The sequence below is a fragment of the Prionailurus bengalensis genome, chromosome B2 (assembly GCF_016509475.1).
Source record: "Prionailurus bengalensis isolate Pbe53 chromosome B2, Fcat_Pben_1.1_paternal_pri, whole genome shotgun sequence".
Lineage (NCBI taxonomy): Eukaryota > Metazoa > Chordata > Mammalia > Carnivora > Felidae > Prionailurus > Prionailurus bengalensis.
The window spans coordinates 143,878,928-143,893,755 of record NC_057349.1 but is presented as its reverse complement, the minus strand read 5'-3'; the positions used below and the strand labels follow the sequence as shown (position 1 = coordinate 143,893,755).

The 14,828-nt window shown below is 43.3% G+C and overlaps 1 protein-coding gene across 1 annotated transcript; it reads left to right on the top strand.

Annotated features, from left to right (window-relative positions):
* The first annotated feature begins 564 nt into the window (after positions 1-564).
* On the top strand, positions 565-13,334 carry SOD2 (superoxide dismutase 2). Its single transcript, XM_043592682.1, has 5 exons — positions 565-709; positions 1,031-1,233; positions 5,658-5,774; positions 7,491-7,670; positions 10,414-13,334. The coding sequence occupies exons 1-5, from the start codon at positions 687-689 to the stop codon at positions 10,557-10,559; spliced, it is 669 nt and encodes a 222-aa protein (XP_043448617.1). The 5' UTR covers positions 565-686; the 3' UTR covers positions 10,560-13,334.
* Positions 13,335-14,828: the final 1,494 nt, after the last annotated feature.

Genomic DNA, 14,828 nt, shown 5'->3' with positions numbered 1-14,828 from the left:
GTCCCTGGCACATCGTGTTTAGTAACACTATTATCAGACGGCCCTGGGCTTGGCTCCGGCCCGAAGGTCAAGTTCATTAGAAAAGCAAGGTCACTCCTGGCAGTGGTTAGAGGAGCATTGTTGCTACACCTTACCAGCGCCCAGGACCCTCCTCACTGAGGGATCCTGGCCCGCTAGGGCGCGCCAAACCAGCTCAGGGAAACCGCAGCTTTCGCTCCGAGGAGGTCGCCGGACCGCAGGCCGACCCCGGCGTGCCGGCAGCAGCGAAGAGGCGGGGAAGCACCGGCCCCACCAGCCAAGGCCCTCCCCGCGGACCTCCGAGGGGCGGGGCTTCAGGTCGTACCATCTTACACCGTGGAGGGGGGGGGAAGCATGGCCTTTCTTTTGGCCACACGCACAGAAGCGGGCAGGTGGGCGCTGCGGTTCTTCTGACTCCCTGAATAAGGTCCCTCATGTGCCTCTTTCTCGGGTCCCCTGGGCCCCCAAAGGGGGCGGGCTGGAGCCGGCAGCGGAGACGGCGCGCTGAGCGTTCCCCCCCCCCCGGTGTGGGAGCGGCGGGCGCAGGGGGCGGAGCCCGTGGAGGACGGCGGTGTCCTTGCGGCGCCGCCGGGGACGCGGGTCAGTGTACGCCGGTGGGTCGGCGCGGTGACTCGAATTCAGGAAAGCGACCAGCGGCATCGCTCACTATGTTGTCCCGGGCAGCGCTCAGGTGAGGCGCCCGAGCGGCGCGTAGCAGCGGGGACGGGTCACGGCCCCGAGGGCGAGGGGTGCGGGCGGCCTCCTCCAGCGGCCCCGCTCCCTCCGTACCCGCGCTGGCGCGGCGGCGTGGCGGGGACGCCGCGGGCGTCCCTGCCAGAGGGCAGGTGGCCTCTGAGCGCATCCGGGTGCTGCCGCGGCGCCGTTTAATGCTTCAGAGAATGTGGAGGGCGAGCGAGCAAGCGATAGACAGGCCCAGATGCGCCGGGACGTCCACAGCCCTGTCTGCGTAGACACGTGAGCGAATCGGTGTGTGTGTCTGCTCTCTTTCCAGCTCGAGCAGGACGCTGGTGCCGGCGCTGGGGGCTCTGGGTTCCAGGCAGAAGCACAGCCTCCCCGACTTGCCGTACGATTATGGCGCCCTGGAGCCTCACATCAACGCCCAGATCATGCAGCTGCACCACAGCAAGCACCACGCGACCTACGTGAACAACCTGAACGTCCTCGAGGAGCGGTATCGAGAGGCGCTGGAGAAGGGTAGGTGCCAGGCCGCCCGCCGGTGAGAAACCGCGCGGGGAAACGTGACGGCGACGCGGTGCCCCTCGGTTCCGTGGGGCCGCTCCACGCGCTCTTGAACTCAACCAGGGGTCAGACTTCACAAGGAAGGTGCCCATTTTGTGGGAAACTGAAACAGGCTTGTGGTTATTTACTAATACTTTAGAATTCAGCGTAACACTATCATATGGACGTCACACTTCAGTTTTTAAAGAGCTCAGTCGACAAAACCAGTCGTGTGCGGACTTTGTGGGTCTGGGTCTGGGGATGTGTACGAAAACGCCGTGTTTTAATGTCTCTGTACAAAATAGTATTGCACTTTGCAGTCTATCGATCAGTGGCTTGCAGGAGGAAAATAATTGTATGTATTGCTTAATACGCTGCACAGTTCAAAACGTAATTTTTTTTCTTAAGCATATTTTTGATGACGTCCAGCCCTCTGAAATTTGTTGGGTAAATTTCAGACAGTGGCAGCTTGTTGAATGGGGGCATCTAGCGGGAAAGTGTAGTATTTCAGCCCGGTTGTGGATGAAGTAATTGGCTAAACAGAGACAAGAGGAAATTGCCACATTCTGGAAGATTTGTGACAGGAACCTGGAGCATGGGGAAAAAGTTTGGTACTTGTTCGGGAAAAGGTTCGGGGTTTTAGAAAATAACAAATTCGGGAAAGATGTGGTAATGATGACAAGGTGGGGAATATCCCGATTGTGAAATTGTTTCCTGCGTGACAACATCTGACAACTTGAACCTTTCTCTTCAATATTTTAAAAACAACTTGAATTTCAATCCTTTCCTTGCGCAATCACATCTTTACTTGTGTAACAGAAGCTACTGAAAAAAAAAGCTTTACATTATGTTGTGCTATGTTGCCTATAAGTTACTAAGTACCTGCAGAGCCTTTTTCTTTTATTTATTTAAAAAAAATATTTTAAAGACTATTGAAGGGTTAAATTTTGATGTTTGAAAATTTGGGGCAGTAATGTAAGTGAAATAACATCGTCGATCTCATTATAAGGAAGTAAATAAATACTTTTCAAACAGAAGTATTTAACTTTTATTGTATTTTACAGGAAAAAAATGGAAACCAAAGAAAATGTTGAACTTAAAAGTATCCTTAAAAGCAGATATTAAAGCCTCCCAAATTTCTGTTATCATCATTATTATTTTTTAATGCAAGCTCTATGCCCAATGTGGGGCTCAAACTCACAACCCTGAGATCAAGAGTCGTATATTCTACCGACTAAGCCAGCCAGGTGCTCCCCAAATTTCTATTAAAACTTAAAAATGATTAAACTGTAAGAGATTGCAATTATTAAGTTAGTTTTTAATAAGCATGTTTCTTTCCCATTAGAAAAATTTAGTTACTGTTGATTTATTAGAAAACAATATAGGGGCTCCTGGGTGGCTCAGTCGGTTGAGCATCTGATTCTTGATTTTGGTTTGAGTCATGATCCCAGGGTTGTGGAATCAAACCCTGTGTCGGGCTCCAGACTGAGCATGGAGCCTACTTGGGATTCTCTCTCCCTCTGACCCTCTCCCCTGAGCCTCTCCCCCATTTGGGCTCTTTTCTCTAAAACTAAAACTATACGCACGCGCGCACACACACACACACACACACGTGTTTATATATGTATATATGCATATATATGTGTATATGTATGTATGCACGTATATAAATATATATAAAACGTGTGTGCGCGCATGTATGTATGTGTGTATACACATGTGTATGTATATGTATATAGAAATATATAAATATACAAACATTTATATTTAGGATGACTTTCCTAGAATAATTACTAAGACACTGATCTGTAAGAAAATTATTTTGCAAACATAACAACAACAACGAGAAGTTGGCATCTTAAAACAGCTCTCCAAGATTATCTGTGTATTCTGGTATCACTCGGCCCTCTCCTCCTTTTTGAGATGTGCCCAAAGAGCAGATTAGAGAACCTTTTCTGTCATGTAAACTTCCTAAGCACAGAGTCCTCAGTGGTTCTGTGTATCTTCCACTTTGCCTCTTAATGTCTGGTGAATAATAAGCACTCAGGACTTCTTTTTTTTTTTTTTTTTTTTTTTTTTAACATTTATTTATTTTTGAGACAGAGACAGAGCATGAATGGGGGAGGGTCAGAGAGAGGGAGACACAGAATCTGAAACAGGCTCCAGGCTCTGGGCTGTCAGCACAGAGCCCGACGCAGGGCTCGAACTCACGGACCGCGAGATCATGACCTGAGGTGAAGTCGGCCGCTTAACTGACTGAGCCACCCAGGCGTCCCATAAGCACTCAGGACTTCTTGAACAAGGGAATTCCCATTTTTCCTAATAGTTAATCTTAGTTTCTTGAAGGCCTGCAAAAGAATATTTTATTTTGCCTACTTGTTCAGCAAGGTAGAAAAAGTCTTCAAATGTGACTTTTTTTTTTTTAAGTACAGATAGCAGAGAATTAATTTTTCTTCCATAAAAGCTACATTTAATATATTCAATTATCTAGTCAATCAACAAACATTCATCAAGTGCCTGGTATGTAGGAGGCAATCTAGCAGCCCCTGGGATACAGCAGTGCAAAGAATTCCTTGTTGTTATTGGAGCTTTCATTCTGGTGGGGAGACAGATGAATGAGTAAATAAATATGTAGTATGCCAGGGGTCTTAAGTCCTCTCGAGCAAAACAGGTTGGGGAAGTGGTGGGGAAGTGCCCATTTTCTCTTGTGGTTTGAGAAGGCTTCCCTGATGAGGGTGACGTTTCAGCGGAGGTCTGAAGGAGAGATGTGGGAACAAACCACGAGCCTATCTTCAGGAAGGGTGTTCCGGGACGGGCAGCCGCCATCAGTGGAAGCCGTAAGCTGGGCGCATGCCGAGCCCCTGTTGTACGTGCAGGGAGACCAGTGTGGCCAGAGCTGGGCCAGCGAGGAGACACAGAGGATCAGATGATTTGCCCCTCTGAAGCCAGTTGTAGGGACTTGGGGTTCATCGAGTGAGAGGAACAGCCTTTGGAGGGGTCTGGCGCAAGGATGCTGCACTCACTTTGGGGTGTAGAGGAGCCCTCCAGCCACTATTGGGAACAGAGTGTGGGGGGCACATGTGGAAGCCGGAGACCAGGGCGGGGTGGTGGCTCAGATGCAGGCAGGTGACGCTGCTGGTCTGTACCACAGGTTAGCAAGAGGGGGTCAGATTCTGGATCTTTTTTTTTTTTTAACGTTTATTTATTTTTGAGACAGAGAGAGACAGAGCATGAACGGGGGAGGGTCAGAGAGAGGGAGACACAGAATCAGAAGCAGGCTCCAGGCTCTGAGCTGGCAGCATAGAGCCCGACACGGGGCTCGAGCTCACGGACTGTGAGATCATGACCTCAGCCGAAGTCGGTTGCTCAACCAACTGAGCCACCCAGGGGCCCCATGGATCTTTTTTAAAGGGAGAGCTGGCCTTGCTGGTGAGTATGTTGGTGGGCTATATGTGAGGAAAGGAGTAAGGAGTAAGAAAGGACAAGTTATCAGAAATGCCCTGTGAAAAATAGCTGGCACTTGCTGTGATGAGGAAGGCCATTGGAGAGTAACTTTGGGATTGAAATTCTCGAGTTCAGTTTTGAATATGCTGAATTTTTTGTTAATGTAACATTGAACTATTTTCCAATGAATAGTTGTCTATCTAGAAAATGAGAGCTGAAAATGTACCATTAAAAAAAAAAGTCTATCTACTTGTTTATTTTAAGTAATCTCTACCTCCAATGAGGGGCTCAAACTCACAACCCTGAGACCCAAGAGTTACATGCTCTACCGACTCAGCCAGCCAGGCGCCCCTGAAAATTTACTATTTAGTCTGTGAAAGCACACATTTCAACCTTCCACTATTTTCTATTGTTCTCTTTGTTATTGCTGAAATGTTTTTTTTTATAATTTTTTTTTTTTTTTTTCATTTTAGAGAAAGTGAGTGGGGGAGTGGCAGAGAGAGAGAGAGACTTAAGGATCTTAAGCAGGCGCCACACTGAGTGTCGGACACGGGGCTCGATCCTATGACCCTGGGATCATGCCCTGAGCTAAAATCAAGAGTCAGATGCTCAACTGACTGAGCCATCCAGGCGCCTCTGAAATCTTTTCTATCCAAGAAAACTTTCACTTCTTTGAAGCTCAGGAAAGAATTTTCTACTAGCTTTGCCCCTGATGCCGGACCTCTCATTAGTTGTTCACGTTACTAATTGAAATTGACAATCCACTGGAACAAATAATTTTTAAGTAAATCTTTTTTTTTTTTGTAGAATCTTGAAATTGTGGGATTTTAGGACCTATAGGGATGTTACAGATAAGCAAGTACAACTACCTGATGTTTTACAAAGAGAGCAAATGGTGCATAGAACGTTTGAAAAGAAAGAATTTTAAAGAATATGTTTGCATCTTTACATTTCAGGTGACGTTACAACTCAGGTAGCTCTTCAGCCTGGGCTGAAGTTCAATGGTGGAGGCCATATCAATCATTCCATCTTCTGGACGAACCTGAGCCCTAAGGGTGGTGGAGAGCCCAAAGGTTGGTAGATACTGGTGCAGTCTTAGCTACATTTGTGCATGATAGGAATGGCTGTTGCTTTTCTTACGTTAATTCTCTCTGGGGTGTCACAGTGGCATATTTTTCCTAGCAAGGAGTACAACGAAGGTGTGACTTTCAAAGGGACGTATGTAGGAACGGAGAATATATTCAGGGAGTTACTGTGTCTTCAGATTTTATACACACATACACACACACACACAGTGGCAGATATGGTGTCAACTTTTGTCGAAATGTACTGTATTTTACATTAGAACAAGACCAGGAAACAGTTTTTAGAAGAAGTGAGTGCCCTGGGTGGGGTAAGACACTTGATCATTCTGTACTTCCTTCATCTGTAAGGTACAGGGATAATAATAGATCCGTTTTGAACATTAAGTAAGTTATCAGATGTAAAATGCTTCGAATAGTGCTTTTTGCTATTATTTTACTACTCTCCCCAGCTGATAAAGAGTCAGTTGTCCCAGGAAATTGGGTTTTCCAGGACACGTGCAGGTAGCGAGGGGAGTACAGAGCCAATGGCCTTGCTCACTCTGGCTGGTTTACTGACTTAACCGTGTCCTGTGTGGAGGCTCAGACGACTTTAATTAGCCTCCTCACCCCAGGGAAGGTGCGGGGCATAAGTAGAGCTCTCCTTGGGCTTCTGGTGCACACCTTAAGTTTCTGTGGGTTTGTTCGTTTTTAATTGGTGTATGGTGAGCATCTCATGTACTTGTGATAAGCAGTCTCATTTGGAAGTAAAGGTGAATGGGGAAGTCGGCACGGGAAGCTGGACATTCTTTTTTTTTTTTTTTTTTTTTTTTCCTGAGTTAGGTGTGGAGACGGTGATGTAATACTGTTGACGTTTGGTGAGTTAGCAGAATGTCAGATATGCCCATATTCAGCCAGTGGTACTTTGCCAGTTTGGGTTGTCTGTACCACTTTATTCTGTCATTTGTGCTTATAATAGATAATTTTATTTTTGAATTTTTAATTTTTTTAAGTAGGCTCCAATTGCGGGGCTTGAACTCACGATCCTGAGATCAAGACCTGGGCTGAGATCAAGAGTCAGACACTTAAATGACTGAGCCACCTGGCATGCTGATAATTACTTTTAACTCAGTGGGATAAGAGAAGCGATATTTTTAGCTTACTTGATTTAGTTGATGTGCTCCATCTAGAATTATATTCTACATTGCCAGAGAACAAAAGGGCTGTAGCTCTTACAGTGTACCCTCAGTTCGGTGATAAAAGACAAAATTACTCTTCTTAAAATTATATAATTGTGATAAGAAAGATCTCAGCTGCCGTGGGGAAGAACCAAATAACAGCCATCAAATTTTACTATTCCCAAATCGAGACAGAGTAGGTAGAGTAGAAATCAAAGTAAAAGTTTTCTGTAAAAGGGGGGGGGGGAAGCTAATGAAAAAAATTACTCCTTTTCTGATGGAAATAGCACAGCGAAGGAAGAACTTGCTCTAACTTGGTTCAGTAATAAACATGTGAATTAAAATCGTGAGATCTTGTGATGCCAGGGTGAGGGCAGGAGTAACGGTGCTAACTAGGCTCACTGGGTTATGTTACGTCTTCCCTATGAGCTCGTCCAGTTGTTTCTGGTGCCATACGACAAGAATATTTTAATATATGGAATAAAATTCTTGATTGTAATTGTTGCAGTCTGTTCACTTGTGGGTATTTTTGGATTTGTTTTTTGAATAGGGGAATTGCTGGAAGCCATCAAACGTGATTTTGGTTCCTTCGACAAATTTAAAGAGAAGTTGACCACTGTATCTGTTGGCGTCCAAGGCTCAGGTTGGGGTTGGCTTGGTTTCAATAAGGAACAGGGACGCTTGCAGATTGCTGCTTGTTTTAACCAGGATCCCCTGGAAGGAACAACAGGTTAGCTTTGAAGATTATTTCACATTCGTTAGTGGGAAATGGTTCACTGTAAAGCATTTACCTTGAAATAAGGAACACGAGCAGTGGTTAAACCTATCGTGAGCATGTACTAAATCTTAACAGATGATACCCAGAGCCTCGTGTAAGCAGAAATGCTCTAAAAGTCCTTGATGTTTTGTAACATTAGTGCATGTAATTTTACAGATACATTAACAAAAAATGTTTTTTTTTTTATCAAAACATTTTTTTAATGTCTATTTATTTTTGAAGGAGAGAGAGACAGAGTGTGAGTGGTGGGGGGGGGGGGGGCAGGGAGAGAGGGAGACACAGAATCCGAAGTAGGCTCCAGGCTCCGAGCTGTCAGCACAGAGCCCGGTGTAGGGCTGGAACCCACAGACCACAAGATCATGACCTGAGCTGAAGTCAGACGTTCAACCGACTGAGCCACCCAGACCCCAGGTGCCCCTAACAAAAAATGTTTTAAACATAAACTCTGCTTCATTGGACAGAATTCATGTCAGCTTACATAATTGCATGCGCTGAAGTTGGATAAACACCACAAAAGAGGAAAAGACCTATAAGCTGAGTCCAACTTCAGCCCTGGGACGCAGCCTGTCTGCTGAGCACCTGTGGTCAAACTGGGACTAGAGCTCAGGTTTCCGGACTTCTGCCTTTTGGGGGATTTGGTCCAGGAAAATATTTGGCTTAGAGGCTCCAGGCTGGCTTCACCAATTCCTTTTTCATGTTGAGCCAGATTGAATTAGAATGTCTTTAGGAGATAGTCCTGAGACATTGATCTTCAGATGTAATGCACCTACAGTGATGTCTTTTTTGTTTTTTAATTTATTTTTTAATGTTTATTTATTTTTGAGAGAGGGAGACACAGAATACGAAGCAGGCTCCAGGCTCTGAGCTGTCAGCACAGAGCCTGATGCAAGGCTTGAACCCACAAACCGTGAGATCATGACCTGAGCTGAAGTCAGATGTTTAACTCACTGAGCCACCCAGGCACCCCAAGACCTACGGTGACATCTTAACGGCAATCAGAAGTAGTTCTCAGCCACGTTTTCTTTTCTTTACCTTTTTTTTTTAAAGATACTTAACTTATTTAGGTTTATTTATTTTGTGAGAGAGAGAGAAAGAGAGAGGGAGGGGCGGAGAGAGAGGGAGGATCCCAAGCAGGCTCCAAGCCTAGCACAGAGCCCGACGCGGGCAGGGCTGCATCTCACGACCACGAGATCATGACCTGGGCTAAAACCAAGAGTCTTGACGCTTAACCAGCCAAAGCACCCAGGCGCCTCTCAGCCACATTTTCTACCTCTACACACGTCTTCAGACTTGCTTACATGACTCACTTTCCTGGGTATAGAACGGCTCTTTTGGGAAAGAGATGCCACAGAATTTGTAAAACCTACAGAAGATTTGTGAGCACCGACTAGAGAGTCGGGTATATCTTTGAAGGCACCTGGCCGAAAAGGCTAATTTCTAGGTAAATCCTGGCTACACCTGCTTCCCTTCCACTTGAAGAAAGCCCACTGGAATGAAAATAAGTGGAAGTCATGGCAATTTATGTAGGGGAGAAGTCATTTATAAACTTTGTTACCTTAATTACTCATAATGAATGATGAATGACATACCTCACCACTGATCAAGACCTACTGGTTGATCATTGTTTTCCTAGAGAAGGCTGTCATTCAGTTGGAGAGTTTTTGAAAATGAATGTTGCATAAATATAAGTAATTCTTTGCATGTACTATTTCATTTCTAAGAATTGTGTCTTTTTCTTTAGTCCTATTCAGTTTTCCTTGTTAGCTGTTGTTTCTTTTTTTTTTTTTTTTAATTTTTTTTTCAATGTTTATTTATTTTTGGGACAGAGAGAGACAGAGCATGAACGGGGGAGGGGCAGAGAGAGAGGGAGACACAGAATCGGAAACAGGCTCCAGGCTCTGAGCCATCAGCCCAGAGCCCGACGCGGGGCTCGAACTCACGGACCGCGAGATCGTGACCTGGCTGAAGTCGGACGCTTAACCGACTGCGCCACCCAGGCGCCCCAATTAGCTGTTGTTTCTATAAATGTCTCATAAATGCTTTGTATTCTCTAAGACTGACATTATTAGCCTTGGGAGCAGAGCAGTTTTCCTAAAACTCCCCTGACTGCTTGGGACCTTCGGAAGGTGCTCAACCACCCCATAAACATGGCATCCTTACCGATACCCCCAAGAATTGCCTCATGGATAGATTTGTTGGTATTTTAAGCATTGCTGTTAAAATACTGTACTTAATTTTCCCAAGTCTTTAAAAAATTTTTTGCTATTTATCACGTTTTCTTCCAAAGAGTAAAGTTTAAGGGCGCCTGGGTGGCTCAGTCGATTAAGCATCCGACTTCAGCTCAGGTCATGATCTCACAGTTTGTGAGTTCAAGACCTGCGTGGGGCTCACTGCTGTCAGTACGGAGTCCACTTCGGATCCCCTGTCTCCCTTTCTCTCTGCCCTTCCCCCTACCTCTCTCTCAAAAATAAATAAACATTAAAAAAATTTTTTCGAAGAGTAAAGCTTCAAATTTTTTATAGGGTATTTATTCTTAGGCAAATTTTCTGTCTGTAAAAGAAGCTGAAAAATGGATGGGAAGTTTGCAAAGGGTAATTTGGGTAATTTGGTGTGCATAGGATAATCGAGAAGAGACAATAATATTTCAGATTGAAATTCACAGTTTTTGCTTTTTTCCCCCTCTTCTTTCCAATAGGTCTTATTCCACTGCTGGGGATTGATGTGTGGGAGCATGCTTATTACCTTCAGTATAAAAATGTCAGACCGGATTATCTAAAAGCTATTTGGAATGTAATCAACTGGGAGAACGTAACTGAGAGATACATGGCTTGCAAAAAGTAAAACATCATTACACTGAGCAGAATAAGCTTTTTACGACTATTTTCATAGCAGTGCAGAGTACCGTAGTATACCAGTAAGCTGCTCTATAGTAGCATTTCTTAATGTAGGTTCTTCAAGTATTTGATAAACATGATTTAATGCCATGAACTTCCTGTTTTCAAATTTTATTATTGGGCAACGGAAAACAGTAAGTGCTTTGTATGATTTAGTCTTGATTGAACATTTTCTTCAAGAGCTGAAATAGCTAGGAGGTTATAATTGTCGTCATAAAGCCATCAAAAATATCTCAGCCCTTAGGGCCGCTGGAGAAGCCTTTTGACCCTATTGTATTGCAGTTGTAGAAAACCTGGTCCTTTGCCCCAGTTGTTTATAGAAGATTAAATTTATTTCCCAAGGGAAACGTTCAGTGTTTCTATTGAAAACTGCTCTTTTTGTAAGTAATCTTCTGTCTACTAGTACTTCTGGTAGATATCACCCATTGGCCTTTAATTATTTTTGGTCACATGTTACACAGGGTTAACACCATTTTGTCTTTTAAAAAATATAACTTGATTGCTAGTTGAGAATTGCTTTATTATGACAAGGAAATAGTCGTGCATTTGAATTTTTCTGTTGGGAGAAATAGGAGGACTTGTGTGTGAAATTTTGTCATCAGACGGAAATATGTGTTGTGTACATGCTCAAAATGGGCAGATTTTGGCCTTGTTGATAAAATGAATGTTGGGAATGGGGCCACAGATCATTCTGGCGGGGCACTTGCCCCCGCCTTCCAGTCCTGTTCATGAGCATCGCTTGGGGTGGGGGGAACCAGCCTGAATCAGGTGCTGCCTGCCCACAGAGGCAAAGGAGTTGGTTTCTGGATGTGGTCAGCAGCGTGTCCCCATCCAGGAACATTTCTTTTCGAAGACTTGTTTTTGAGTTACTCTATCATTTTTTATCTTTTCTTTTAAAAAATGTACAGTCACTATAGAAACTTTATATTGTTTAGTCCTTTCAGTAAAGGCAAACGATACCCATACTCCAGTGACCCAACATGTCAAATTATGTTCCTGGTTAGCTTTTGCAGGTGGGACTGTTTAAATGTAGCAGGGATCCTTTCTGTAATTTGGCTTAACATTGTCATGCATTCCATGTTTCATTATTTTCTTTATTTTTACTGGCTGTATAATTCATCAATTGGACACTTCCTAATTTATTTTACATTTCTGATACTGAATATTTCATTGGTTTCTAATTGTTACTTATTCAAATAATGTGGTGGTGAACAACCCACATAGGTTTTGCCTTCTGTTGGAATATTTTTTCTATATAGGTTTTTTCTCAAACCTATTCAGTAACAGAATGTTTTCCTAAGTCAGTGTATTATTTTTTCCCTCAAAATTTATTCTATTTTTTTTTTTTTGGCTTGGAAAAATGGAGTAACTTAGCAGTTTCAATATTGAAGACTGAAGTTAAAAAAATTTTTAATTTAAGGCGCTTTTGTTTTAGAATTCAAGTAGAAAGTACTTAGGCTTTCTGAATTGTCAGCAGTGTTGATGAGACCAGTGGTAGCTCTTTGTGTGCCTGTGGATTGAAAACACTTTGGAGACGAAGATTGCCATGCTTTCTCCCACAGTAAAGTCACTTTCCTGGAGCACAGATGGGAGTCATGTGATTACTGCTTACATATATACATATATACACATGCATGCCTATATAGATATATACACACATATGTATGCACACACGTATATATAAACAAGGCAGTGACTCTGTTTAAATGGACCATGTAGAAAAGTAGAACTTTTTGAAAGATGGGCTTTTGAATATAGTCTGGCAGATCATGGTTTGTATTGAACTAACAAAGATACGCAGAGACTACTGATTCATACAGTGCCTTTTGACTTTTACTAAGCTTTAGCATTTCAAAAAAATTCAATGTTGAAATTTCTATGGGGCTCTATTTTTGCCTCGATTTTACGTTGAGGGAGTGAGCGACAGCACACTGTTCTCTAAGGCTTTGGTTTCTCCTCCCCATCAGATTTTAAGAGACTAAGTAAGGTAAATTACAGATAAAGATTTTAATCATCCAGTGGAAAATGAGACTTTAAGATTTTGTTTAGCCCGGTTTTTCATTGTGGAAATAAATAAAAAAGGTAAAAGCGGCTGCTTCTGAAATAAACCCGAGTGTTGTTCATCCAAGAGGGATTTTTGTGGCTGAATCAGCAGTGCCTGCTCTAGTTGTAAATGTGCTTCAAACGCCATAGCGTGATTAGTACTGAAGGACAACAGGACACAAGGCAAATACTGCCTGAGGTAGAATCTGCTGCTTGAACCATTGTGTAATAATTAAACTTTGATGTTGAGAAATTACAGTTTTACTGCACACCTCAAATTCATGATCTTAAAATGAGATTTGAGTTTCCGGTGAATACCTTTAAAAAAAGTACCACCGGAACCATAAAATTAAGATTGATTGGTGTTGTGAGTCCTCTCTCGAACTAAGTCTGAATACAAATTCTATTTCCTGTTTTGATTTCAGGGGAGCTACTGTTTGGGAAAGCTATTAGGTAAATGTTTTATAAATTACTGCTTCTCATTTTCAGTCATACCTAATGATTTTGGCAAGCTAATGTCCTGTTTTCTTAGGTACGCATCAAACCTGGCACACATCAGAAATCCTATAAAGTCCTGGATACTTTTCATTTAATTAATCGATAGAGAAACACTTATTTTCCTATTGTAAGTGTGAAGCTTTTTGATTGTTAATAAAAGAATCTACCAACCATCAAAAAAGGTCTGCATTATGCATGTGTGTTAAAACATTAGTAATCCTGTAATGCTTTGTCATTTTTACTGCTTTTCTGTGGGAAAGGGATAGTAAATGTTAGGTAGCATTTTAAGCATTCTTAAAACCCAGAAGGCATATGAACTCTCTCCAGTCGTATCTGTAGTAACATCTGATAATAGCATAGTGTTTTTATTTCATTTATTTTTTATTTTAGAGCGTGAGTCAGGACAGGGGCAGAGTGGGTGGGGGGAGAGAATCTTTTTTTTTTTTTTAATTTTTTAAGGTTTATTTATTTTAGAGACAGTTCTAGTGGGGGAGGGGCAGAGAGAGAGGGAGACACAGAATCTGAAGCAGGCTCCAGGCTCTGAGCTGTCTGCACAGAGCCTGATGCGGGGCTCAAACTCATAAACCATGAGATCATGACCTGAGCAGAAGTCAGAGCAGCTTAACCAACCGAGGCACCCAGGTGCCCCGGAGAGAGTATCTTAAGCAGGCTCCTTGCTCAGTGTGGAGCCCAACACGGGGCTTGATCCCATGACCCTGGTGTCATGACCTGAGCCAAAATCAAGAGTCAGATGCTCAACCAACTGAGCCACCCAGGCGCCCCAACAGCATAGTATTTTCTATGCTAAATCATAAAGTCGCAACATCTTTGAACACTAACCAGATGTAGAATATTGCCCTAACTACATACAGCACATCTTGTGATAATTGGCTGTTTACTTCTTTTTTTTCCATAAAATTCTGGGCTGGTGATATTTTATCCACTCTCGTATTGGGTATGAGCTTACCTCATGAATCTTTCCCTGGACTGTTTGAAGGATAATCTCGGAAAGGGAAGTGAGGTGCACCTGTGTTGGGTGAAGTCTCTGCTCTTCTGTGTGTGCTTGAGAACAGGTGCAGTTCTCAAGATTCTTCTGGAACATATTAAAAAGACTAAGACCTCAGACTGTGGAAAGGAAAGGATGTGCGGTTCTGAGTCCCACTGTCGCTCTCCGTGCTCGTCTTGACACAGCGGTAATTCTAGCTTTGTCTCGGCCCCCACTAAAGCACAAGCTCCAGGAAGGCCAGGCAGGAACAGAAGATTCTTGTTCGTGTCTTTGTGACTCAGCACACAATTCTAGGCCCATTTTCAAATATTTTTATTAAGTGGTGTGGAGGGGAGAGTGGGTGGTGGGCATTGAGGAGGGCACCTGTTGGGATGAGCACTGGGTGTTGAATGGAAACCAATTTATATATATATATATATATATATATATATATATATATATATATATATATATATAAAAGTAATAAAAAATAAAGATCTTGGTGAAAAAAACCCCAAATGGTGTGATTTAATACAGGCCTCGTAAATACATGTATTTGCAAGGTTCAGGTCACCTCTGCAAGTTCACCTATCAAAACCCAGAAGGACGTTTGAAGGCAGAGCTGCTGTGACCGCGAAGGCCTTATGCTTGCTCGTCTCCCTGTCGCCTTCGCCCACGGCCCCGGGAGAA